The following is a 26510-nucleotide window of genomic DNA, read 5'->3' as shown; positions in this document are numbered from 1 at the left end:
TATCTGACCCTTTATTAAAAAAGCTTCCTGACTCCTGATGATGACTCACAAACATAATGCCAAAAGGAAAAAGCAAGTTGCAGGAGAAAACACACATCACTTATATAGAATTTGTAAACATGCAAAATAATGCCATAAACATCTACGTATAGCAAAAGGATAAGGGAATGCATGCAAATAATAAGCACCAATCCATCACAGCAGGGGCGGGGGTACAAGGATATGCAAAAAAAAAAAAAAAAAATAGTACACAAAGGGCTTGAACTTCAACTGTATTTGGCAAGTTTTACTTCTTCATGCCCGATCAGGTGGGAGGCTGGGTGTTCACTGTTATTATTCTTTATATCTTCTGTATAGCATCTTAAGGATACTACACTTTAAAGTATGTATCAATATTCACTCTCAAAGAGCAAATGGCCAGTGCACTTACTTCCTTTTTAGAGGATCACTGCTGTCAAAGCAGTTGCATCATACCAACAATTCCAGGGTCGGATTTTATAAGTATGTTTATTTTAGAAAGTAAAGTAAAGTAAGTGGGAAACAGTGTGTATCCATTTTGAAAGGTGAGGGCTCAACTGACCAGGCTGTGATTTCAACGTGACATTTGCAGGAGTCTGGTTACCCTGAACAGAATGTTTTGCAACACTAAGCTTTCTTGGGTATTTTTAACAAGCACTGCATACTGCAACAGGTTTTGTGGTGGATGGCGGGGAAAACGCAAGAGCAATTAGCATTCCATAATTTTATCACTGGCTACGTAGTTTAATGATACACAAAACCCGTTGAGCATTTGTCAGCTGGAGGCAAGACATCAGCAAATGAGGCCATTCTCAGGGAAAGCTGCCCTAAGTATGAGAAAGTCACTAGGAATGTGGGTTAAACAGTTGTGCTTATCAAACTGATAAGCACAAAGAATTAAAACTGTTTCAACAGCGACTTTAAGTGGCATAAATCTTTGGAAAAAATTAATCTAGCAGACAATTGTGGCAAATCCTGAAGGAAGTTTGATTTCTCTTAAAATCCATTTGGAACAGTTATGCAAATTTTAGTTGTCATGAAAATATTAAACAAAAGCAAGCTTTCAATAGCCCAGCCTGTTTCCATTTTCATGAAACAACTTTATTCATTGGCTGATCTACGGCCTCACATTTCTGTCACTGGAATGAAAAACAATCATTATTGATTGGAGTCAAAAGGGTAATAAAGTCACAAGGAACATGTCAAAATACTCAGTCTGTAACATCAAAGTGCTGCCAACTTGTTTCTTCCCACAATCCTATCCCAAAGAAAGTCATCACAATCTTAAAACAGTCAAGGGGAAAGCTGGAAAATGACAGCAAGGGCATGAGAAATTCACACACTGGGACCTACAGCTGGCATCTGAGAAAACAAATCTCCTATCCCTTCACTAGTTGGGACACTTTTCCTCATCAGCCAGCTCTAACTGGTCCAGATAGGCCACAAAGAGGCCACAGCACCACCACAGGCCAACAGGTGAATTCTCTTTCTGAACATCCATATGCTTCTCCCTGCAGATGGTGTGGAAGTCGCTTTTGTCACTAAGATTTCTGCAAGGGCCCCATCCATGTGTACCAACTTTCAAATGAATAATCTGTGTCTATACAGATTATGTGCTTTTTAAAACATTTCCAGGTTCGGTCCCTGCTACCAGTGTTGAAATTTCTTACGCCTTCCCCCGAAACCTCTATCATACACCTAACACAACTTGCATGCTAGAAATAAAGGAAGGAAAAATAAAAGAGGATCACAGAATCTCAAGTCAGAAAAGGGGCAGTCATTGCAGAATGAAGAAAATTATTTCATAATGTAGTTTTTACTTGGGTGTAGTTTTTATAAGAGAACAGCTCAGTTTTTCTGAAGGCAAATTTAGGGTTAAGTAAACCGCATTCAATTATTACCACTTTATGGTCATTATACTGGGCTAAAAAACTGAATGAAAAAAGGAAACTAGTATTCTAATTTTAGTTAAAAATTTTAATCTAACTCTACACCAGCTTTCATGAAATCTCTAAGAAGACATCACAACTGAGTGAACTTCATCAGTTTTTCTTCTCCAGTTCAAGTCAGGACAGATGTATTGATAAGCTATGCAGAGGTAGTTTCTCCAAAGGTCATGGATAGCTTCTGCCTGGGTGGACAGGAGTTCTTGAATAACTGAAGAATTACTATGAAAATAAATTTCCGATCAAATCTAAACACTGCATCGCTAATTTTTCTTTTAGTATGTTACATGGTCTAAACAGTCACATTACCCTAATTTAAGCAGTCTTTTACATATTTAAAGCAACATTAATTAGTAATAATCAAGTAACAGGATTATGGTTTGTACGGGAATAAAGCAACCCCCTCAAAACAGGCTTAAGGCAACTAAAAAATAAGAAATACTGGCAGAAAGTATTTACGCATTTCAAAGTCTTTACACATCTACGTGTGAAATCAAACTTACACACTCACAAATGATGTATCAATTTAACTTAAAGTCAAGACTATGTGAATTACTTACTGATATGATTATCTGCTTCACAAGCTTAGTATCATCAATACAGTCAAACGCCGCCAATAAAACCAAGTGGGAGTACTGGCCCTGTAGGAATTGAAAGCCAGTAAAGGTTAAAAAAATACACAGATTCTCCCTTTTCTTCCACCTAAGGAGTTACGTTAAAAGGTTATCACCCTGACTACGTATCCAGCATAATATAAATGAGATGGATAAAAGTCATTCAAAGAAATGTGCTCTTGTATCAGGACCTAGTTAATTATATTCTAGGTTGAGTAAGAAAAAGACAAACAGGTAAGCACATTCTTCAATATTAAATAGCTGAGACGCACTTTTTTAAACTAATCAGAATATAACCTCTCAAAAATAGGTATCCTGTTAATGAATAGCTACTTGAAAATTAAACTCAAAGAAAATTACAGTGACAAGTGGGAAAAAAAAAAACTAAGAGTACTGCAATCATAAAAAAGAAAATATATAAACTCAGATATAATTATATATACAAAATATACATAATACACATACACAGAAAATCCTGGAAGGAAAAACACTGTCACCACTGGGTTGAAGGATTACAAATAATTTTTCATTTTCTTTGGTATATTGTACAATTTCTTTAAAATAATCCTATATAATTAAAATAGAAACACTAAAAAAAAAGAACTAGAAGAATATATTTATATACTGAATATGAGAATAAGATAAAAACAATTGCTTTCAAAAAGTAGAGCAGCATGAGATCATACAAATATACATTAGGACTTTCACAATCATTACTATTGAAATAACAGAAATTTTTCCATGATGCTGATATTGTTCCAAGATTTAAGGAACTTCTACTTTATGTTAAAAAAAAAAAGTTTTCAAAGCTTGTGGCATATTCCTTTTAAGTATCCCAGATGATGATATAAATCTTTTTTTACGGGCCTCCCTGGTGGCGCAAGTGGTTGAGAGTCCGCCTGCCGATGCAGGGGATACGGGTTCGTGCCCCGGTCTGGGAGGATCCCATATGCCGCGGAGCGGCTGGGCCCGTGAGCCATGGCCGCTGGGCCTGCGCATCCGGAGCCTGTGCTCCGCAACGGGAGAGGCCACAGCAGTGAGAGGCCCGCATACCGCAAAAAAAAAAAAAAAAAAAAATCTTTTTTTACTTTAAGAGGGATTTGACTTTTGCTACCAGCCAACACTCATTCAGAGCCAGATCCGATGAATATGGCAGGAATAACATCTCAACTAGAAACAAACTGGAGAAAAACAACAAAGGTCTAACATCTTTACTATATATAAGACCAACAATCAACTAAAAATGGGCTAAGAACATGAAGAATCAGTTCACAAAGAGAAGTACAAATGGCTTTAAGCCTATGAAATAATGCTCATTAATTAAGGACTATAATTAAAACAATGAAATACTATATCCCACCTGTCCTATACACAAAAGTGAAAGCCCTTGATAATATACTAATTTGGCAAAGGTTTGGGGAAGAGCAGGCACACTTTTATGTTGCTGATGAGAATGTAAAGTGGTTCAACCTCTTTAAGGGCAACTGACAACACTACAAATTTAAAATGCATGTACTTTCTGATCCAGCAATTGTAGTTCTAGGGAGGTATCTTACAGACATACTTCCACATACGAACAAAGGATATGCCCTGGAGAATTATTTGAAATAAAAAACTAGAAACTAATGTGTCCGATAGTAGAGACTTGTTAAATGAACTATGGAAGTCATATAATAAAATATCATAAAGTCATTAACGAGAGAGAGGTAGATAGATGAATATATATTGACATAAAATGACCCCTGAGATGAATTAAATGAAGGAAACAAAGTAGAGAATGTTGTGCATATAGTACACAACCACGGGTTTCTGGTTTTTTAAGTCCCACACATGGAAGCATACCCAACCGTAAAATATCTCTGGGTGAATACAGAAGGTGGAACAGAATTTAACTGAGAAATAGACAATTCTACAATTATACTTGGAAGTTTGAACACACTTCCCCAGCAACTGATAGAACTAGACAATGATAGATAAAATCAGTAAAAACATCCATGATCTGAAAACACTACAAACCATTTTGATCTAACTGACGTTTATAGAGGACTACACCCACGTATTCTTTTCAAGACATTAACATAGACCACACATTGGTCCATAAAATAAGTCATTATAAATTTCAAAAGACTGAAATAATACAGAGTATATCAAGAAATCCCTAATATTTGGAAATTAAATACTTCCAAATAACCCACAGACCAAATCCATGGGTTGTATTAGTTTGTCTCACCCCTTTAGAAGCAACTCCTTGAGATAAAAAAAGACACTGAATTGTTAATTTGCTAAACTTCACAATACCTTGTGGGGATGAGGTTCTCCAAAAAAATTTACTGTTGATGTAACCAAATTGTAAAATTAAAACAATCTAATTTTATTACAAAAGAGTGTCTTTTAGTATTAATACCTTTCAGAACCTTTTTTTCCGATGTCATTTTATTTTTATTTTATATTGAACTATAGTTGATTTACAATGTTGTATTAGTTTCAGGTGTATAGCAAAGTGATTCAGTCATACATATACATATATCCATCTTTTTTTCAGAATCTCTTCCCATCTAGATTATTACAGAATATTAAGTAGAGTTCCCCGTGCTATACAGTAGGTCCTTGTTGATTATCCACTCTATATAGTAGTGTGTATATGTTAATCCCAAATCCTAGTTTATCCCTCCCTTCCACCTAATAGAACTTTCTATTAACATTCTATTTTTACTCATTTCTGATTTAAAATATTCAAACTAACATGTTATACAAAAAGATTTACTTAATGATGAAATATGAATCATAAAATTTTCTCATACTCTGAAAACTCCTCACTAGAGAGCCTCTTATTTCATTTTGTTACAGCCAAGTTAGCTGCCTTCTACGTGGTTTTATACTCTCTTCCTAGTCTTGAATCCTACAGAAGACAACAGATATGTATACAATCACAGAGCACCAGTTTATCTGAATTTGAATTAGCATTTACTATATCAAGTATTCACTAGATGCCAGTAGTTCTTATTGGATTTTTCAGAGGGAAAAGTTGTTGATATCACTAATTTTAGCTCACCTGTAAATTAGAAGCTATAAAACATAATATATAAAATAGTTCAAAAATTGAAAACTAATGCTTACTACTACATATATTTTAGAATTATTATGGAAAACTATTTAGTATTTAAATACACAGAAATACTATTTTTTGAGGCAACTAATCCTTCAGAAAAAACCTTTTATATCCTCCAATTTCATTCGAAAAGCTGTTATAGCATCTCCAAAAGATTCCAAAGAATTATAAAACTTAACTAAAATTTTCTTTGACCACACTACAAATTTAATCTAAGAAAAGAAAAGAGACAAGTTTCACTTTCTGTTATGTTTTGGTGGTAATGAAAATTGGTAACAAGTTTCTTAAGTGCAATTTACCTAGAGACTAAATATCAGCTCTTCAAAACTAATAAAAATGGAAAATTGCCACAGTACAATGTTAAATGAAAAAATGAGAAATTCATTTTGTGTAAATTTAATAATATATAAAAAGACATGCATATGCATAAAAATAGATTATAACAAAATGAAACAATAAGTAATTTTCTTGGTAATTTTCTGAACTTTTCAAATTTCCTATAATAGATATAAATACATTTTATTGTTAAAAATAGTTAAAAGAAATATGTAGTTTTTATACTTACATTAGCCACCTTTTCAACATAAGTCTTCATTGTTTTCACAATCACTTTCCTGTCCTTAAAAAAGAAAAATTGTCTCAATGAACTTATAGCTACAGGTTTAGTTACAGATTAGCTATAGATTAAGGTATTTCATAGTTAAAAATTTTATATATTAAACTTTCATTGAAGTGGCATACTTTTCATTAGTGAAAATAGTTATTCAACCAGAACCAAAAAATGCAATACACTATAAGAAGTCCTCTCCGAGCTATTATAATCTTAGACTTCTATGTGACAACCCATTGAGACATAAATATGGAACCATAAAATTATTAGTTGCAAGGCAAACCTAGTGAAACTACCTCCTTTTATAGTAAGAACTGAGATCCCTCTTCCAATGTCTGAACTGTCTTCAAATGCATAAAAGTCTAGCATACAGATGGTATTCAATACATTACTTGTTGAGGAGAAATTAAATTTGTATTAAAAAGTGGACTAAAGAAAAAAATTGGACAAAATACAACTGTCTTTTAAAGGCAGAATTATACCAATCAAGGAAATATGGATCATTTCTGTTAAGCTTCTATAATTAATATGGATTATTACCTTTTCCCTCAAAGTACTTAAGAACCATGGGAGCAAATGCACAGCTGCTCATTTTCTTCTCTTTCCTCTCCCTCTCCCACAAGATCATTAAATGAGGAATCGAAGAGGCTGACAGGTACCAAAACTTTTATAAACTTAAGCCTAACATAAACAGTGTGTTTACCTGCTTGACACACCCCTCCCCATACAAGATAACCCAAGGTTTTCAAACTTTAAGAAGACTCCAGTGGAGAAGAAACAAAAGGCTCAATGGGGAGCCAGCTTCTGTGAGGCCTTGAGGCACAACTTTGCAAAGATAATATTGTTGTGCGCAAGAGGGCAAAACCCCAAGGAGACCGAAAAAGTCTAAGGAAAGGCAAGTCAAGCCCTGACTGATGCTTACCTTGGGCGTGCCGTGCCACAGGCAGTGCATGGCCACTCTGGCGCCATCGTGTGTGTGCGCCAGGTATACCACTGCTTCTCGGATGGCTTCAATCACTTCCTGGGGAATAAATGCAGTTCAGGGCATTGGTTTACTATTTCTTTTTACTTTCTCACAATCTGTCTACTAAGGAGCAGTTATGCACAGAGAATGAAAGGCAGAAAGTATAGGTAGCAAACAATTTAATGTTTAATTTTGTGGACAGGCATACATCCATACAACCGCTTCCTGGAAACATTCTTTTCCATCAAGAGCAGTAAGTACTGCTGGCAGGCAATTTCTATTAAAATCCCTGAGTTTTACCAACGTCTGTTCAAAAAAGTATGTATACGGTTGACCCCGAGTGCGCTTTGAACCAGGCGGGTCCACTTACACGTGGATTTTTTTTCAGTAAATATGTACTATAGCATTACACCATCTGAAGGTGGGTAAAATCCGCAATCAGAACTGCTGATGGGGAGGGCTGATTATAGGCGGATTTTCCACTGAGGGGGACGGGAGTATCGGCATCCAACCCCCCGTGTTGTTGTAGGGTCAACTGTATATGTATAGTATATTCTAAAGGACTTCTGAAGAAAAAAAAAAAATCTAAGAGTTGGCTGTGGGAAGAAGGGAGTTTTTAATAAAAAAGCCAGATAAAATAAATAAAATGTTCTTCCCTAAAAGAGTCATGTATATAACAAGCAGAAAACCAAAACACTAATTTTGTCTGAAAAAGTTTTTATTTTTTAATTTATCACTGGATTACCTCTGGAAATCATATTAATAATTCACCATAAAGACACTTAAATAACATTTCTCTAAGAAATATTTATCCTTACATTAACATTTAGACTAGGCCTTCACTAGGCCTTTACTCAATGACCTTTAAGTAAAAACCCAATCATTAATTTATTACAAGGTAATTTTAGCTTATTTTTAATCTTTATTTCTTATTTTCAATGTATATAATTTCATAATTATATTTGGAAGTCTAGCATATAGGACATAAGTGAGTTCTGTCAGCTAACAGCTGCGGGGCCAGTTTAGTCCATTCCCAATTTCAAAATTTATATTAAATAAATACAAAGTCTCCTGCCAGGAAGGAGAAAAGTGGCCTATTTTTATCAATAAGGAACAGCAATTTCACCCTTAACTATCTCACAATCCTTTTCCAGGATAAATCTCAAGAACATAGCTTTCAGCTTACATACCTGAACTTATGAATCTCTGCAAAGCTATCCAGTTGGGGAGTTAAACATATATTCCAATTATGCTTCTTTTACCTCCAAAAGTTTTTTTTTTTTTTAGTCTCTCTGTTGAAAATGCCCCCGGGGCCACAAAAACCTGTCTGATTATTTTATATTCACACTAAGTTCCCAATGATTTTTTGCTATTACTAAAACACATTCAACATTAAAAAGATAAAGACTTTCTGCTACAGAATATATTCAAATGATTATTTTCTCAGTTCTGAAAATAAAGTCCTGCCTCAGTAAATCCAGAACTGTGAGATACTGTGCTGTGCCAGAACAAGAGAGAAATCCCCTAAAGAGAATCAGCAGCTGCTGTGGTCACTGAACCACATGCTTAGGCAGGTGGCTACTCTTGGAAAACTATTTTGCATGTCAATTTTGAGAGGGTCACAATTCCTATCAATGTTTAATCTGGCATATTTGTTAAAAAGACGTGAGTCTCGTTACTTGGTTATTGCTTATTATTAGAATGAGAACAAATGGATGATGGGTTCACAGTATGATGAGGCAAGCAAAATTCAGGGGACTAAATGAATTCTCATCTATATTCCCATCACTGACTTGAAGGGCACTGCAATTTACCTTCACTCTCATGTAAGGTCCAGTTTTTCAACGGTTCACTTAGTTTTACCTAAGTGTCCTCCTGTAACCTTTTAACACCGATATAATTTTTTTTTTTGTATCAATACAGGTGAATTTTGAACTCCCTGAATGCTGAATATTCCTCCATGTTAGTTAATTTTCTGATTAGGTTAAGCTAGAGGATGCTCTCTGGATTATAATTAAAATATAAAAATTCAATGAAATTGATAAAATTATGGTCAATTCTACTGTCTTTCTGGCAAAAATCTAAATGGAATTAGTAGACTTCTTCAAAGGGAGTTTAGCGCATTATCTTTTCTAAATAAGGAAACAATTCTTTAAAATTTTCAAAAGCCAATATTCATCAAAGCAGTATTCCACATTTTTTACACAGTTCTACATGTTTCAGTTTAAAACCTAAAACCAAGAACTTACTGATCTCAGCTTTGGGGGTGCATAGGTAAAAAAGTCCAAGAATACTTTATGTACCAGTGAGTGCTTAATCACAGCTTCTCTGAAAACAGAAAAAAAGAAGAAAAAGCAAGTCAGAAATGGCACCACAATAATACAGAGATAGGTAACCTCGGTCACCCTAAAATAATCAAAACAAGTGAAATGGTTTTAGCAAATGTCATTTGTCATAAAATAAATCATATCTTTAGCAATCCTAAGACTAAAAAAAAAAAAAACTTTTAGACCTATTAAAATATATATAGGTCTTGCTTGCCATCTACAACCAAGACCAGAGTACAAGTTTCTAGTGTCTAATCAGCAAATATGAAATTATCATTCAAAATACACTTGACTTTCTTAAATAAGGATATCTATATTCTTTTACACAACAATGGACGTGTGATTAGAAATCCACATGTAGACTATTTTTTAATGGCTATTTTCTTTCTGTCAAGCCTCCTTTATAATGTGTCAGTTTCACAAAATCCTTTTAGCAGTTAAATCCTAAATAGATCAAAACAGTATCAGCAATCTGCAAAACACCGAATTGATCCAAGCCTCCTAGTGTGACACTTGGTGAATTCAGGTGTACAGTGGAGGCTAATGATCAGGCACCAAAGACTTTAAGTCCACATCGAGTATCCATGTAGACAGCAAAAACATGTTGTTTTTAATGGCAAAGCACTGTTCTGAGCACTTTGGAAATATTAGCCCATTTAATCTTCATAAAACTCTATGAAATATACACTATTATTATCGTAATTTTACAGATATGGAAACTGAGGCACAGAGAAGTTAAGTTGCCCAAGGTCACACAGTTATTAACTGAGAGAGGCACCAGGATTCACACCCAGGAAGTCTGGTCCCAGGCGTAATGCCCTAACCACTCCACTGTGGTACAAATTCCAAGAAGGCCAAATGCATGGGCTTTTAAGTCTCACAATCCAATTTAAATAACAGACTATAATTGGGAAACTATCCACCTTTTCTCTGTAAAGCCTATGTAAAACTTTCCTCCTTCAAATGCCATTTGTTAAGAAAAAAAACAAAAACAGCTTCCTTACTTTTGGGCCATTGGAGTTAGAATCTGTTTCATTTCATCCATGATAAGCTCTAGTTTTTCTGGCTGTACCTCTAATACTTTGTCCAGAGTTGGGTGATCTGCTGACTGCAACAGAAGAAAAATCAAACCCCTCTAAATTTAATCAAGTTTCTTCAACTTCAGAACAAAGAAAATCAATTATTGTCATTTTACATAAACTTACATTTTTAGATTTGCCATATTTACATAACAAAAGCCCCGCTGTAGAGACACTCACAGGGTAATTCTTGATTATCTAATTCTCATTCTATACACCCACCATCGTACTTCCAGAGCCAAGCTAAATAACCAACCAGCCAGTTCATACTTGCCAAGCACCTAGCATGTGCCTAATCATAAGGTCAAGTAGTCAGTTAACAAATTCTTGCCACCATGTTTTGTAATTAGCTGGATATTCCTATAGCGACTGTGACAAAGGAAACAGAGCACAAAGTACAACCCAGGAGCTGAAACTGACTAGCAGAAGGAACCCAGGAATCCATCCATCTCCCTTGAGGTAAATATGTGTATTTGTGTCCTGAAGTCTGAAGTGGATCCTTTAACTGTCCTAGTCCCATTACTAGCCTTGTACTAAATCCAAGGTTGGGTCTCTCTACTCTGCTTCCTCTCTGCATATGACCCGGGGAAGGGTAATCCACAAACATGAGGAAACATGGGAGAAGGCAGCAACAGGGAGCTCGATGCCCTTCAACCAGAGCTGGCTAGGGGGTGTTTACAGAGCTTCACTATTAAGAATCTTCTTCCTTGGTCTGTCTGATTGTAGAAACAGAAGTACCAAAGCATTACACACAGTACTTGGGAAGGAGTAACAAAAGTAGTTTTAATTTAGAGGGGATTTAAAGATTGTGCTCTGGGAGAAAGAAATGTAAGTATGATCACTTGCTTATTACACCTGAGACAAAATAATCCAAGAGGATAAAGGCTATGAGGTAGTCTCTTAAAGGAACCACCAAAGTAAAAATACATTCTGAAAACAGGGCATTGGAAGGTAAGGAACAGCACACAGGGAAAGTAAAATCTCTAGGAAACATGTCTTGAACTGTCACCTTGTAGAGCTGAAATGTGTTCCCATAGAGCTCTTCTGTTAGCATGGTCCTCTGCTCCAAGATGGCTTTCTCATTGTAGGCGTACTCCACGATGGCGGACGCTTCCGCGTGCCGCAGCATCTTCCTCACGTGACCTTTAAAGCTTCTCATTATCTCTGCCATCTGTGCTTTGCTCCTAAACCCGGCGTGACCATGGGAAAAGAGAAGTGATAGAAGGAGAAAGCTGGGTGGCAACAAAACATAACACACTTCTTCTGAGACCAGCTCATCATTGTGTGTGGAGGTGGCTAACGCAGAGAAACGCTACGAGAAGGAAAATCAAATTGCCTTGTATTTCTACCTTGTATTCCTTTCTTTTCTTTTTCTGTTTTTTTTTTTTCTGTTTTTGGCCGCGCTGCACGGCTTGCAGGATCTTAGTTCCCCAGCCAGGGATGGAGCCTGGGCCCTCAGCAATGAAACTGTGGAGTCCTAACCACTGGACCGCCAGGGAATTCCCTCTACCTTGCATTTCTAAGTGACTCGGGGGCCAGCCTGCCTAGGTTTGAAAAGACCTAGGGTCTTACCAGCTGAAAGACCCTGGGCAAGGTATTTCACCGCTCTGGCCTCAGATTCTTTAGTCACAGAATAGAAAGAATAAGGTTAACGTGAGGATAAATGAGTTAAGGTGCACTGAGAACTGTAACCAGCACATAGTAAGTGCTCAATAAATGTCAGTTCCCATTAGTAAATTGTTCAGCTTAAAAAAAGTGGGGTAGAAGGAGAAAAGGAGAAGGTAAAAGTCAAACATGCAGGACAATATGAATAAAACATATTCCAGGATTCTCTTTTAAAACAGGACTTAATCACAAATATTTCTATTCTATCCTAAAATAATCAAGCAGCCAGTAATTCTAGTCAGGAATACAGTTTTTGAAAATTTGTCAGCTGTACTTTTTTGTTGTTGGTTAGCATATTTTGGCCCATTATTATACTTGAGACAGCAAGACAAGTATCAATTCCACCTAGTTTAGGAAATCCTCCCATCTCGACATTTCCTAACCCACTAACCCTGCTTCTGAGCCTACTCACCTGCCCCTCCCATCACTCCATCTTCTAAATAACTGGTGACTAATTTGAAGTTCATTATAACCATTTCTACTCTTCCAGGGCTTCAAGATATACCCGTAAGAACAGTGAAGACAATACCATCATTTTACATTAATTTTAATAACATTAATTTTTTAAGACCACACTCCTTGCAAACATCACAAGCATCTGCTTAAGCCTCCTATTATGGTAACAGACTTTTAAGCAACATGTATTTGCACACAATAGGTATCCACACCTTTAAAAAACTAATAAAAAATATTTTATAAATAGAACAACTCACCCATACATGAGAAACTTCTTAACAATATTTCTGGAATATTTAGCTTTACTTAATTCAACCAAATCACCTGAAAAACAAAATACATTACATTAATGATAACCTCATTTCAGTCCTCCAGAAACAAGGGAAGAACTAACTGCACAATCTTGGGAACACAAACGAATAACTCCCTATTTGTCCCAGGCAAAAAAAACAAATAAACAGAAAAGGTCCTGCAGAGGACACACTGCTATCCCTCAACAGAATTCTTTTCCAGGACAGTGTTGGGTATTTCAAGAGAAAACAAGCGACTTCTTACAAACAATTACGAAATATATATAAGAAATACCTCGCAGTTCTTCAAAAGCCTGTTTCCTCTGCTCTTCGTTGCCATACTGAATGTAACACTGGATCACACGAGTTGAATCATGTGCAAATGCAATCTGTAGGAAAACATTTGGGGCCTTTAGACGAATTCTCCCTGAAAATATATGTTTCTATCATATTATTTATGTTGTATTGCTCCCTCTTTTACAATTCCTTGTGATAAAAAAAAAGTAGGGTCTTCATGGCTAATCAAACCTAGGTTACTTGGGAGTAGAAATTCTTGTTTAATTGTTCAGAATGGCATTCTTTGGTTTTGCTGGCTACCGTACAGCATTGACACAGGAATGCATTTAAGTATTCTGCAAGATTCTATCATTATAATTCAAACCAAACCTGTCTAATGATTATACACACTACATTTTTCATTTCTCTGATAGTTACTTTCCCTAAAAGAGGAATTTTTCAATGCAAAAATTCTATTATTCTATGATTTTTAAAAAAATATAAATGATCTAAGAGTGTTTGGCTTTGGCAACCAAAGTATTGCTACATAAATAATTATACCTAATTATTATAATAATCTAGATACACATTGGCAATTACATTATGAGCTAATCACTCCATTTCTCACATTTTCATTATAATCCCTGAACATACATCCAGTTATATTCCTAGAATTTCAAATCTGACTCTCCAACCCAAGCCCCCTCACAACTATTGGATGGATTAGATCCTCACTGAAGGACTTGCTGATCAATTTTCTAAAGCAATAACCACAGATAATCAGCCATGCACTATTATTTTTTATATGCTACAGTCTACTTTAATAGTGCTTATTACTCGTTGCTGAGTCTGTCTTTAAATTTTTAAATTCTAACAAGTCAGAAGGTGAAGGTATACCTTCATCAAAGTCATGGATTTCCGAAGAATTTCCTTAAGGGAGATTTGCATAGACATTTTTGATAAAACTTTAAAAATAATTTTTAAAAAGAAATAAGGCTGTTTTGTGCATATGTTGATTACGTACTATGTAACCAATATATGTGCTTAAGTATATTTTTCTCATTTAAACTCAAAGCAACCTTAAAAGTGGGTTGTTGTTATTAGCACTTTATAGATTAAAGTAAGTTTATGAGAAGTTAAGGAATTTGCTATCCTTGTGACCCTGGGGATGAAACTTAACTTCTCTGAGCCAAGATGTATCAAACGTTTAATAGGGATGATGACTAAGTTAAAGGATACAAAGTATGCACTGGTTAGCATAATTCCTAGCACACAGTAAATAATCAATAAATAGGCTGTTATTGTCTAAAGGCACACATATTTTATATAGCAGAGTGGGTATTTGAATACCAGACTAACCCCTAAGTCCATGGGCATGCAGTAATAACCTAAGGGTAACTGGGAAAGGATCTCGAGTGTAAAGTATTTATAAATTGAGTACAACAGGCTACTGCTAGAGATGAGGAGGAGTTCCAACCTAAAAAGACCTTGCTGGCTTTAAGAAAGCAGCAGCTGGGAACTCACTATTTTAAGACAGTCCTTCAAACTGCAATACAGCATCTAGTTAGACCCACGTACATGGTTCAGCAAAGGCTGCCCCTCAAGGGTCTCCAAAGATACCGAGTCTGTTGGCTTACAAGTGAATATCACTAAGTATTTATCCAAATACACAAGAATCAATAGACGTTTACTATAAAACAGTATTAAACAGCAACAACGAAAATCAATTCAGAAGTCCCAAATCTATTATATTTTAAAGATCTTTGCATGATGCTTGTAAACGCAGGAAGAAAGTAATCATGTGTTTGCATCACACATACAAAATAGCCAGCAATTTAGAACATACAAAAGTATAGCGTTCACAGCAAGACATTCTAACGAACACTGTTGAACTAATAAATTTCTCGAGATAACTTTAAGAGAACATTGATTTATTTTCAGTAAATTATTTTAAAATGAACAGCCAAATACTTGATAGCCTTTTTATAATTTCCCGGCAGTAAGGTCTCTCACTATTAAATTTTTTAATCAGTATTATAAAAGGTATTTGAAATGTGAGGCCAAATACATTAAAAACAGAAACAATTTCACCTGGCACAATGGTCAACTACCCTTTACTGTGAGTCAATTTCAACTGTTAAAATTGCAACTGAGTATGCCCTACTTACAGTTTTAATTTTCCCTTGAATCAACTTCTGCAAATCACTCATCAACTTCACTCTTTTTTCTTTGTCACAATCTTTTCTATAAAAGAGGCAGGAAACATAGCCTAAGTAAAGATACTATTTTAAACACACAAAAATAAAAACCATACCAGTGTATGTTCACCCAATTCAGTATGATTTTCTCTTCGAAGAGAGCAAACTGGACATTAAAATTACTATTCCAGAACAGCCAGAGAAAACTAATTTTCTCAAAGGCAGAAACTCATCTCACAAGGTATAATTTTACGCATCAATCTAAATCTTAACAGCCAGAACTTCAAAAGTAAAGAAAATAATAAAACAAGTCCAAGACACCAAGTACTGAAGTATTTCAAAACCTAGCCGAAAAAGAACTGTCCTTCATTTTCTCAGAAATTTCTCAGGAAGGACGTCAAATCCATTTTAACTCTCATTCATTTTCATAAGCAGATCTGACACCATCCGAATGATTCCACACATTTCTGCAACGGGCAGACATCCAAACACTGATGCCTCTACTGGAGTATTATGAGTACTCCCTAAATAACCCAAGCGCTATGTCATTTATCTTAGGACATTTCACTATTTACTAGGTACACTGTTACTCCTCCATCATCTCAAAGGGCCTAATAAAGATGCCATTAAGTAGCATTACCTTCTTAAGATCTCCCAGATCTGCTTCGCCCGAACAACCACGTCGTAGTTGGTTTTATCACTGAGTTGCCTGCTCTGCTTCAGTTCTTTTTTCTTCTTCTTGAACTCATCCCATTTGGGTTTCTTGGCTGCTGTGTCTAGTCATTACAGAAATTATTTTCAATTACATTTAACATTCTCAGTGCCATTCACAAGGACAAATTAGGTACCTATGGCAATCACTAATCAAGATCAATATTCATTGAGGAAACTAGAAGGGGGAAAACATCATTCCCTACCAAGTTATACTTTATTTCATTTTCTGAGTTTACACATTTTAAATTTGGTTGACACCAACTGTTCATTTATTCAACGGCTATTTATTGAATCTTAACAGGATACCCATTAAGAAAAAAAAAGGAAACAAAACAGATTATAAAAGCAATTTAAAAAGTTTAAGCATCTTTCTCAATTGTAAAATAAAATTTTACTCTAGAACATTAAGATCATTGGACTTTAGGTATAATCAGTTCTCATTGAAAACAAAAATTAGTCCAAATTAACACAGGAAAAACAATATTCAAAAATTCACTCTTCTGAGTGCTGTTATGTATTACGTGATTTAATTCTTACAACAACCCTGTGAGGTGGGTACTATTATTATCCCTTTCTTGTCAGGGAAACAAAGGCACCAAGCAGGTAAGTTCCTTGTCCAAGGTCACGTTAACTCCTAAGTGGCAGAGTCAGGATTCAAACCCAGACATGGCTCTAAAACTTTATTATCTGCTGTCTCTTACTCATGACAATGCACAATCAAAATCCCTCAGTTCTCTACAATTAGGGTCATGCTATAAAAGTCGAGTATCTTTCTATTGGTTATTTTTGGTCTTCACAATCTAAGTAATTTATTAATTGAATGAAAAAAACCAAAGAGGCCAAACAAAAAAAAACTTAATAAAATGGGTATTATTTACATGAGTACCCTGCAAAGAACCCTTAGGAGAATAAGTTATTTCTAGATATCTCCCCTTCTCTGATTAGAAATACACTCAAAAAACAAAATTCTCCTATAATCTCAAAACCTAGGGATTAACATTTTATTTCCTTCTTGTCTTTTCCCCTACACGTTTTATATTAATTTCCTTATTGTCTTTACTTAAACATTATTATGTTGTAAGCATTCTTCCATGAAACTAAATATTCCTCAAGAATATAATTTTTAATGGCATTCAATATACTACAGTGTATTTAGTTACTCCCCTTTCTGCTCACTTGCTTATTCCCAGCCTGGTAATAGAGGATTACAGGCAACAGAAGGCATATTCACCATTAATATTAGGGCATCACGTACTATGCAGCAGAGGATAATAACCAATCCAGAGTTCATTGAATTCTACAAATATCTGGGCACCCTTGACATATGCCATGCTGGGTTGCAGCAGATACAACCAATTCTGGGGATGTCTAGTATCCAACCCCCCTCAGTTGCTGGTATAAAACTGAGAAAATAAAATCAAAGTTCCATTTTGAGATGCTGGGAACTTATCTCCTATAGCAAAAGGAACCAGGGCTCCACTATAATAAGATGAGGATGTGTGTGTACTTAAAATGCAGGTGTCAAGAACTCCAGTGTGGAAAGAAAGATTTAGGACCTAATAGAGAAGCTAGGAAAGAGAAGCTGGAAGAGAAGGCGAAAAGAGAAGAGATGGAAGCTAGAGCATGAAAGAATCCTCCAGGCCTAATGAGAAATAATGAAAATTTCCCTGCTTTCCTCTCTCCCTACGCACCTGTCTTGGAGCAGCCCTAGGCAGAGCAGAGAACAGGGACCAGGTCTAAAGAACTGGAGTAAAAACATGGCAGTGGTCTCAGCTGGCAGCAAAGGAGCAGTGTCAGGCTATGCCATGCTGGAGAAAAAGAGTATGAAAGACACCAGAGAAATTCTCATGATGCTGCAGAGAAGGCATATGCATGACAGCACGCGTAACCTGGAAGCTGCTCGTTTGGGACCAGTGCAGGACAGACGATGTAAAGCAAGGGCAAGCTGTACAACAGACAGCAAAGCTCTGGGTTAGACACAACCACTTAAACATTATGATGAAGAGATTAGTAGTTTGTTTCAACAAAGAGGAGCCTTGCCAACACTTGTAATCAGTGAGCAACCTATCCTGTTCAACCAATTCAAGTCAAATCTGTCACATGTATACTATACCTTCTCTGGAACTGTTTACTGGGTCTGAGCCATCTGATGGGTTGATGATATTAGAGTGGCCTGAGCTCTGTGAGGGCAGGGTCTATATGTTTCTTGTTCACCAGGGCATCCTTAGCCAAGGTGGATGTTTAGCTGGGACACACTGTTTATTTAAGTATTAAATTTAAGTATTAAGTAAGTATTTGTTTGTTGAATGAATGAGTTCATTAATTTTAGCCTACAGAAAGGAATGTTTTATTGAGGTTCCAATGCATAAAGCCGATATAATTTAGCCTAATTCCACAGCTAGGGGAATTCAGCAAGGGCCTAGGAAGTAAGGAATTCTAGGTACCAGAGGACAATTTTGACCAGAGAAGATGCTTTCTGTTTTTTATTTAACCCCATCTACCCTCCCACCCCCACCCCAAGTGTCGCCTGTCAAGGAACAAGAACAGAAGGTCTCTACCAGACTTCTAGAGTCCCTGTGCACAGTGGTTCAGGCAATAGCTCAGGCAGGGCAAGGCTTCTGCAAAAACTCTGCTAAAGGAATCAGTGCTTACCATCATTTTTACTGTCTGGCTGGAATTTTCTCTTCCTGTTGAATTTATCTGCCTGCTGGAATTTGTTCTTTGGTATTTTATCCCCTTGCTGCTTATTCTTGAACTGCTTCACACCTTTTTTCCCAGGTTTTGTGGCAGTTTTCTCAAAGTTCTTAGTGGTGATTTTAGGTCCACCTTCCTTAACAACTTTTTTTGGGAATGTCTTTGAAGAACCAGAATCTAGTGACAATAATAAATAATTGTTAGTTCAATGATCCTGGGCCTAGATCTTTTATCCACTGGATTGTATTTGTTACAGAAAATTACACACTCTTTAGTGAAACATACTTTGTTTTATTCTTAAAAACAGAGCACAGTAGGACTTAAAAAATCAAAACAAAATTTAAAAACTTACTCTGATTATAAAATTATAATACAGGTTCATTATAGAAAACCTACAAAGTAGAGAAATACATAACAAAAACTACCCATAATCTGAGAGATAACCACTGTTGTCAGTTAGGTGTACTTCTGTTTTAAGCACATATCACAAGATGAGATATTATTTTTATGTTTGTGTGTGTGTGTGTGTGTATTTAGGGGGTCAATAACATAATAGGAATCTAAGAATAAAATGAACATTCAAAATTTAGAAAGTATATCATATATAAACAAATTTAAAATGTTTATTTTTCAGAATTTCTAGTTGCAAGGAAAAAAAAAGATTGCTTAGGAAACTAGTCATTGACACAATTCCCGACTCTTCTATTTTGCAATACTGACACCTGATGGAACAATAAAGACATCACAGTGAGAAATCCTGAATATCTGGCTCACCAGTAGACGTATTAATTAGCCACAATTTATCAAACGTTAAAATAAAATGTTGTGAATTAGTGTGACTGAAGTGAGAAAACAGCATCACTAGACAACATCTTTCAAAGGTATGGCATTCACCAATTATCCTGGCAATTTCTTAAAGGTCTAAGTTTCAAGGGAACATGCAAACTCATATATAGTAACACCTACTTTTTCCTACTACTTTAATGCTAACTCTAACCCATGAATAGATTGGAATCTGCTACATGCCCCCTCATCCCACCAACCGCTCCCTCCAAGGGCCAAAACAACCACATGGGAAGCATGCTTTGAGTATCTTACCACTGTTTTTATGAAATCTGTTTTTTTCTTGTGCTGGCTTTGTACCTTTTCCTGTGATTTTCTTTTTCCCTTTGACTTCCATTATAGAAACTCTGGAAAACAAAAACAAAATCCAAAAAAGGATCACTGAATTGCTCTCATCCAATAAAAGTCATTAGTGGTCACTGCCACATTTACTCCTTGAGGTCACAGATGCAGGACAAATTAGCTGCATACAGCACAGGCACCCATGAATCCAGGAACTACACAATCATGACTTCTAAGATTGTAAAAGTGAAAATAAATACGATACCAATACAAAAACTAAGAATACACACACACCTTGGCTAGTGTGTGATGTTTTGGAGGCAACATTTCAGCAATAGTAATGGCTAAAAATAAATCATTATTTACACGAAGCATGATAAAACTGTCAGTGTTTGCATTACTTACAACCTGGGAAGACTTTGTGATGAGAAAATGACAATATTACCACTTGATTTTTTGGTCTCTATCCTAAAAAGCCAGGAACAAACATTGCACTTATCACATATTCAAATTTAATGAAAGAAGATTATCCAAAAGTTCCTTATGTAACCCAAGGTAGCTAAGACAAAAACTAACTTCAAACGTTTAGTCTGTTATTCTTTTAGAGGCGATCAAGTAATTCTCAAAGACCTCTGAAATAAGACTGTTGAAATATTTAATATTTCATTTTAAAGAAATCTGCCTAACAGGCTGCTTCTGGATAGAGACCCCACCGTGCACAGGGCAAACAACAGATAACCCCTCAGCTGCCCAAGGTTCCTGAAAGCAGCCGAATGTATCAAGAGCAAAAGTTATTATGTTTTGTCTATTTCTGTACCTTCCAAAGTTGCATATTCAACTCATTTCAAAATTTCTAAAGTTGACCCTCTCGAGGAGATGCTAGGGATCCTTAGACAATTCCAGATATTTCTAGACAAGAATTTTCCATTGAAGAACAACAAATTTCTCAAGATATTAATAGATATAAGAAAAACAAGGGGTTCTGGGGTGAAATGTATTTGGGAAACTCTTAAATGAAAATAATGAAGGAGGCATCTTTAAGGAAAAGCAGATTCTTTTAATTTGCTAATTTAAGCCATTAATCACCAAGCACAAGCTGAAGTATGCAGGATTTCCCAACCGTGGTTGAACCACTTTTTCCTGGAATATCTCAAGGGACCAGAAGGGTCCCAAAGAGCACTCTGGAAAATGAATGGCCTCTGAATGACTACGTTTCCTTAGATGATTAATGACTGTAGGGTCACTGTCACTTGGCTATAGCCTTCATAACCACATCTGCATCCCTTGGCTCTTCTGTGCATGAACTTTTTATTTTGATATAAGTTTAGTTTTAAAGAAGAGTTGGGAAAGACACAGAGAAAGGTCCAGTATACCCCTCAGCCTCCCCTAATGTTAACATCTTACCATGATGCATTTACCCAAACTAAGAAATAACATTAATATGGCGCCATTAAATTTGGATTTCGCCAGTTTTTCCACTGACGTCATTTTTCAATTCCAGGATACCTTGCATTTAGTCATCAAGACTTCTTAATTTCCACCAATCTGTGACAGCTTCTCCATCTCTACTTGTTTCTCATGACCAAGACACTTTTGGAGAGTACTGGTCAGGCACTTTGTAGAATATCCCACATTTGGGGTCTGTCTGACATCTTCCTATGATTCTACTGGCCTTACGGATTTGAGGGAAGAATACCATAGGGATGAAGTGCCCTTCTCATCCCATCACATTAGGAGGAGCATGATATTGACATGACTAGTGATATTAACCTTGATCACTTGGTTAACATAGTGTTTGCAAGGTGTCTCTGCTGTAAAGTTACTATGTCTCCCTTTCCATAATTCAGCCCAAACTTAGGGAGAGAATTAAGCTCCATTTTCTAGAGCGGGGAGTATTAAAGAATTTGAATCAATGCATTAAAATCCCAGAGCAATTAATAAATATTTTGGATATGTTTTGAGATCATGCAAATATCCTGTACCCCCACTGATTCTAGCACTCTCCAGTGGATCTTGCCTGCAGCAATTTCCGTGGTGTTTACATGATGATTTTCTATTTCCCTTACTTTTACCTTCATTATTTTGTATTCTTCTGTAGGGAACATTTATTCTTTCTCCTCATTCATTTAATCATTTATTTACATCAGTATGGCCTCATAGTATTTTATTATGTGCGATACGGACTAACAGTATCTTTGTATTTTGTTGCTAAACAAAATGTATTTTGTTGCTTAGTATTTTGTTGCTAAAATTGTTCCAGCTTTGAAATCTCTAAGATTGCTTCTGTGTCCTTTTCATATGGTCCATTCTTTTTTTTTTTTTTTTTCCTTAGCATGTCCTTAATTCCTGGCACTTGTTCCAAGTTTACCTTTTATTTTCCTTGCACAAGCCCTAAAATCAGCCATTTCTCCAAGGAACCCTAGAGAAACCCTCTTATCGAGATCTGAGTGCTAGGTGTGCTTCTCACTGGGGTGTCACTGCTTCTAGGTCTTTTCACCAGACAGGGCTAGGTAATATATGTATGTATATAAGCCTATGTGTATACACAAACCTGTATTTCTGTACCTGTTAAGTAAGTTCATACTAATGTCTCCAACTCTAATCACGTGCCACAGGGTTATAGTTGGTAAAAACAAATGTACCAACTATAATGTGGTGTTTATTTACAGTTCTTTTTGTCTTTTCCCTCACAGTATCCATTCAAAACACTGCTTTCCAAAGTTTCTTAGGTCAGCTCTTTTCCCTCCACTCCTTCAGTGAGGTCTTTTTATACATTTGTACTAGTTAGATGCATTTTGTTCCAGTCCGCATTCCACTTCCTGACATGTCAGTTGACTTTCTTTTCATCTGCCTATAGTCAAGTTCATTCTTTTTGGTGTACAGTGCTGATTTTGACAAACCCAGTCATGTATCCTCCACCACAGCACCTTACAGAACTGTCCCAACTCCTAAAAGTCCCCTGTGGAGCCCCTTTGCAATCATCCTCTCCTGGCTCTCTTGGCAATGCTTGATGTTTTTTCTACCCTCTAGCTTTGTGCCTTTTCAAAAATGTCCTATAAATGGAATTAGACAATATACAGCCTTTGGGGTCTTGCTTCTATCACTTAGCAAAATGCATTTGCTTGGGGACCCTGTACCATCACATCCAACCATCACACTCCAGTGTCTTGGAATTGTCTCTTCTTTTTCCCTTCCCTCTACTATGCCATTCAGACTCTATCTCTTGCTCACATTGTTTTCTGCCGTTAGACCCAGTCTGCTATGATCCACCGCCTGCTGCCTGATTAGTCTTCCACTATCACTTCCATTTCATGTCATTTCCCTGCTCTAACACCTTCAAAAGCTTCCCACTGCTTATAGGAAAAATTTCAAACTCAGTCTGGCATTCACGGCCATTCAAAACTTAGTCCTAACTTACCCACATCACAATACCACACTGAAGCCAACCTTACTCCCTCACTATTCTTTTTCAGGAGCCAAACTTTAAAGCCATTCTCTATCAATATAAATCCTACCCATCCTTCAAATCCAGCCTCAATAACAATTTCTTATCATTCCTCCTCCAGATGCCTTCTTTCTTTCTCAAATGATTCTCCTTATTCCTATGGCACATTTTGATGACCTTCTTATAACAACGCTTTGGACTTGAAATGTATTGAATACCTACACACTATGTGCTAGAGAGCTAATGGGTTTTAAAAATATATGTACAAAAAAAAATCAAAGTGTGGTGTGATAGAGACAGGCAAGCAGCAAATTAAAACATGGCATAATTAAGCATTATAACTGAAGTATATAAAAAGTGTTCAGGGCTCCCCCGGTGGCACAGTGGTTGAGAGTCCGCCTGCCAATGCAGGGGACACGGGTTCGTGCCCCGGTCCGGGAAGATCCCACCGGCTGGGCCTGTGAGCCATGGCTGCTGAGCCTGCGCGTCCAGAGCCTGTGCTCCGCAACGGGAGAGGCCACAGCAGTGAGAGGCCCGCGAACCGAAAAAAAAAAAAAAAAAAAGTGTTCAGAGAGCCACAGAGCTGAGAGAGCCCAATTCTGCCTCGTGAAGGAAAAGAGCAGAGACTTCCCAGACATAGAGGGACACGTGACTGATCAAGACTGATCTTGACTCCTCTCAGCAGGCTCAGCATTGCACTTTGAAAGTAATGACCATTCAATACCCAACTTCTAAATGCTGGCATTCCTCAAGTCTTCCCCTCTCTCTTCTCCCTAGGTGATCTCGTGCAAACCCATGGCTTTTTATGCTGGACTCCCAAATTATCTCTCCATTAGGAACATCTCCTTGGGCTCCAAGCTTCTGTATCTAACTGCCTACCTGAAACTTCCATTTAGGTGTCTAACAAACACCTTACACTTAATAGAACCAAAATAAAATTCTTTAACTATATGACCACTGCAAACCACCCCCAAACAATAACATCCTCATCTAATTTCCCCCACCCTATTCTTCCCCATTTCAGCAATGGCACAGCATCCACTCCACTGCTCAAGAAACCTAAGATTTACCTGTGAGAGTTTACTCTTCCTTGTCTGCTACATTCAATCTTTCAATAATTCTTCTCAAATCTTTAAAAACCCTTCAACTTCAATCTCCAGTACCACCACCCTAATTCAAACCATCATCAATAATTCAACTATATAATCAATAATAATCCAAATTATTATCCATTTTCCAAAAAGAACCAGGGCCTACTGTGTTTCTCCCTTGCTTATAAGCCTTCACTGTGTTCTAATAATGCGAATATTTTTCCATTGTAGAGAAAATCGAAACTCCCACCATGGCCTTCAAAGCCCTACAGAACCTCCTCTCACCCCTTTATCTTATATGGCTGAACTTCTAGCTCACGAACATCGCCCCCCCCCTCCACCTCAGGGACTTAGCCCAAGTTACGGCCTCTGCGGAAAGTAGTTTTCCCTGGGCTTTCAGATATCAGGGTTGCCTCTCGCCACGCTCTAGGTCTCGGCTTCAGGATCACGTCAGACTCCCCTATCTTGTATCTCGGCACCCAGGTCATTTCCTTCCCAGCGCTTACAACCTGCAACTCTACATTCAGGTTGCAAACTGGGCATCTAGCACTGACCGGGCGCAGAGCGGATGTCAAACGTACGACAAAAAGGGTGAAAGCGTGGTAGGGAGAGGAGGTGTAAGCTGCCCTTGTCGCCAGGCTCCCGTCAACCCCCAAACTCCCAGAACAGAAAAAGGCACAGAAGGCCGCCCAGCGGGTGACATGTGTGAACACCTCTACCCGAGAGACCCTCCGACTTCAGCGCCGAGCAGGCGGCAAAGCCCTACCGGGAGCGGCCGCGGAGGCCGCAGCACTCACCGCGCACGTGTGGCCCAGGGACGCGCGCGTCGCAGCTCCGCCGCCACGGCTTCCGCTTCCTCTCCTTGCCCCGCCCCCTAGTCGCCTTTTCCTTTCTTCCTCGGCCGAGCTCGGTTAAGGGGTGGGGATTAGCCGGAAAAACGGAAATTCGGCATTTCTATTGGCCCACTTCTATTCTCCCTTCGTCCAGAAGCGCGAGGGCTGCGTCACAGGCGGGTTTTGGCCCTTGAAAGGATCCGTGGGGCGAGGACGTGATAGCGGCTCCTGAAAGTGACGTCATTAACCCTGTCGCTTCCCGGTCGGGGGAGCCGGCGGCATCTCAAGAGGTTTGACCAGTTGTGGAAGCGGAGGCTTGGTTGGCTCGGCTCATTTGTAGCTGGAACTGAGGCTAAACTAGTTAACGCTTTGAGAGTGCGTTCATTTGCATCCTCCCTGGCAGTCCAGCGGGGGACGTTAAAGGGAAATCTCGGGAGTCGGCTAGAACTGCGATCTCGGCTTTTTTCCGCTTCTTAGCTGTGTGCCTTTGGGCAAATGACTGAATTTCTCTGAGCCTTGGTTATCTGATTAATAAAATAGAGATGGCTAAGTCACACAGGGAACGCGCCTAGCACACTGAATGATCAGGACAAGCGCTCAATAAACGTTTGCCGTTTTAAACGTCTGCGCGTTCCTCCAGACTGCAGTTACCCCACTTAACATTTCAGGAAATGAGACTAGGATGTTACCCCCATTTTACAGATGAAGAAACACCACAAACCTGGTCTGGTCAAACAACAGAATTTATTCTCTAACAGTTCTGGAGGTTGGAAGTCAGAAATCATGCTGGTACCGAGGTAGTGCACCCTCTGAAGGCTCTAGGGGAGCATCCTTTGCCCCTTTCAGCTTCTGGTGGTTCCAGGCGTTACTTGGCTTGGGCTGCATGACTTCAACCTCTGCCTCTGTCTTCAGACGGCTTTCTCTTCTATGTCTTCTCTTCTACGTTTTATAAGGACTTGTCATTGGATTTAGGGCCCATCAGGGTAATCAAGGATGATCTCATTTGGAGGTCCTTACTTAATTCCATCTGCAAAGATCCTTTTCCCGAATTAGGTC

The 26510-nt window shown here is 37.6% G+C and overlaps 1 protein-coding gene across 1 annotated transcript in view; it reads right to left on the bottom strand.

The window, feature by feature from the left end:
• PUM3 (pumilio RNA binding family member 3) overlaps positions 1-25489 on the bottom strand; it is a 39120-nt gene extending 13631 nt beyond the window's left edge. Inside the window, exons 1-13 of the mRNA XM_060102231.1 lie at positions 25419-25489; positions 20059-20150; positions 18919-19137; positions 16193-16328; positions 15523-15598; positions 13374-13467; positions 13046-13112; positions 11677-11851; positions 10593-10696; positions 9511-9589; positions 7220-7318; positions 6253-6306; positions 2525-2605 (exon numbers count right to left, since the gene is read on the bottom strand). Of these exons, the coding sequence (XP_059958214.1) occupies positions 2525-2605; positions 6253-6306; positions 7220-7318; positions 9511-9589; positions 10593-10696; positions 11677-11851; positions 13046-13112; positions 13374-13467; positions 15523-15598; positions 16193-16328; positions 18919-19137; positions 20059-20140 (1266 nt within the window). The 5' untranslated portion in view covers positions 20141-20150; positions 25419-25489. The remainder of the gene's footprint in view (positions 1-2524; positions 2606-6252; positions 6307-7219; positions 7319-9510; positions 9590-10592; positions 10697-11676; positions 11852-13045; positions 13113-13373; positions 13468-15522; positions 15599-16192; positions 16329-18918; positions 19138-20058; positions 20151-25418) is intronic.
• Positions 25490-26510: the final 1021 nt, after the last annotated feature.

This window comes from Mesoplodon densirostris, chromosome 6, assembly GCF_025265405.1.
Source record: "Mesoplodon densirostris isolate mMesDen1 chromosome 6, mMesDen1 primary haplotype, whole genome shotgun sequence".
Lineage (NCBI taxonomy): Eukaryota > Metazoa > Chordata > Mammalia > Artiodactyla > Ziphiidae > Mesoplodon > Mesoplodon densirostris.
This window is presented reverse-complemented; position numbering and strand designations above follow the sequence as displayed.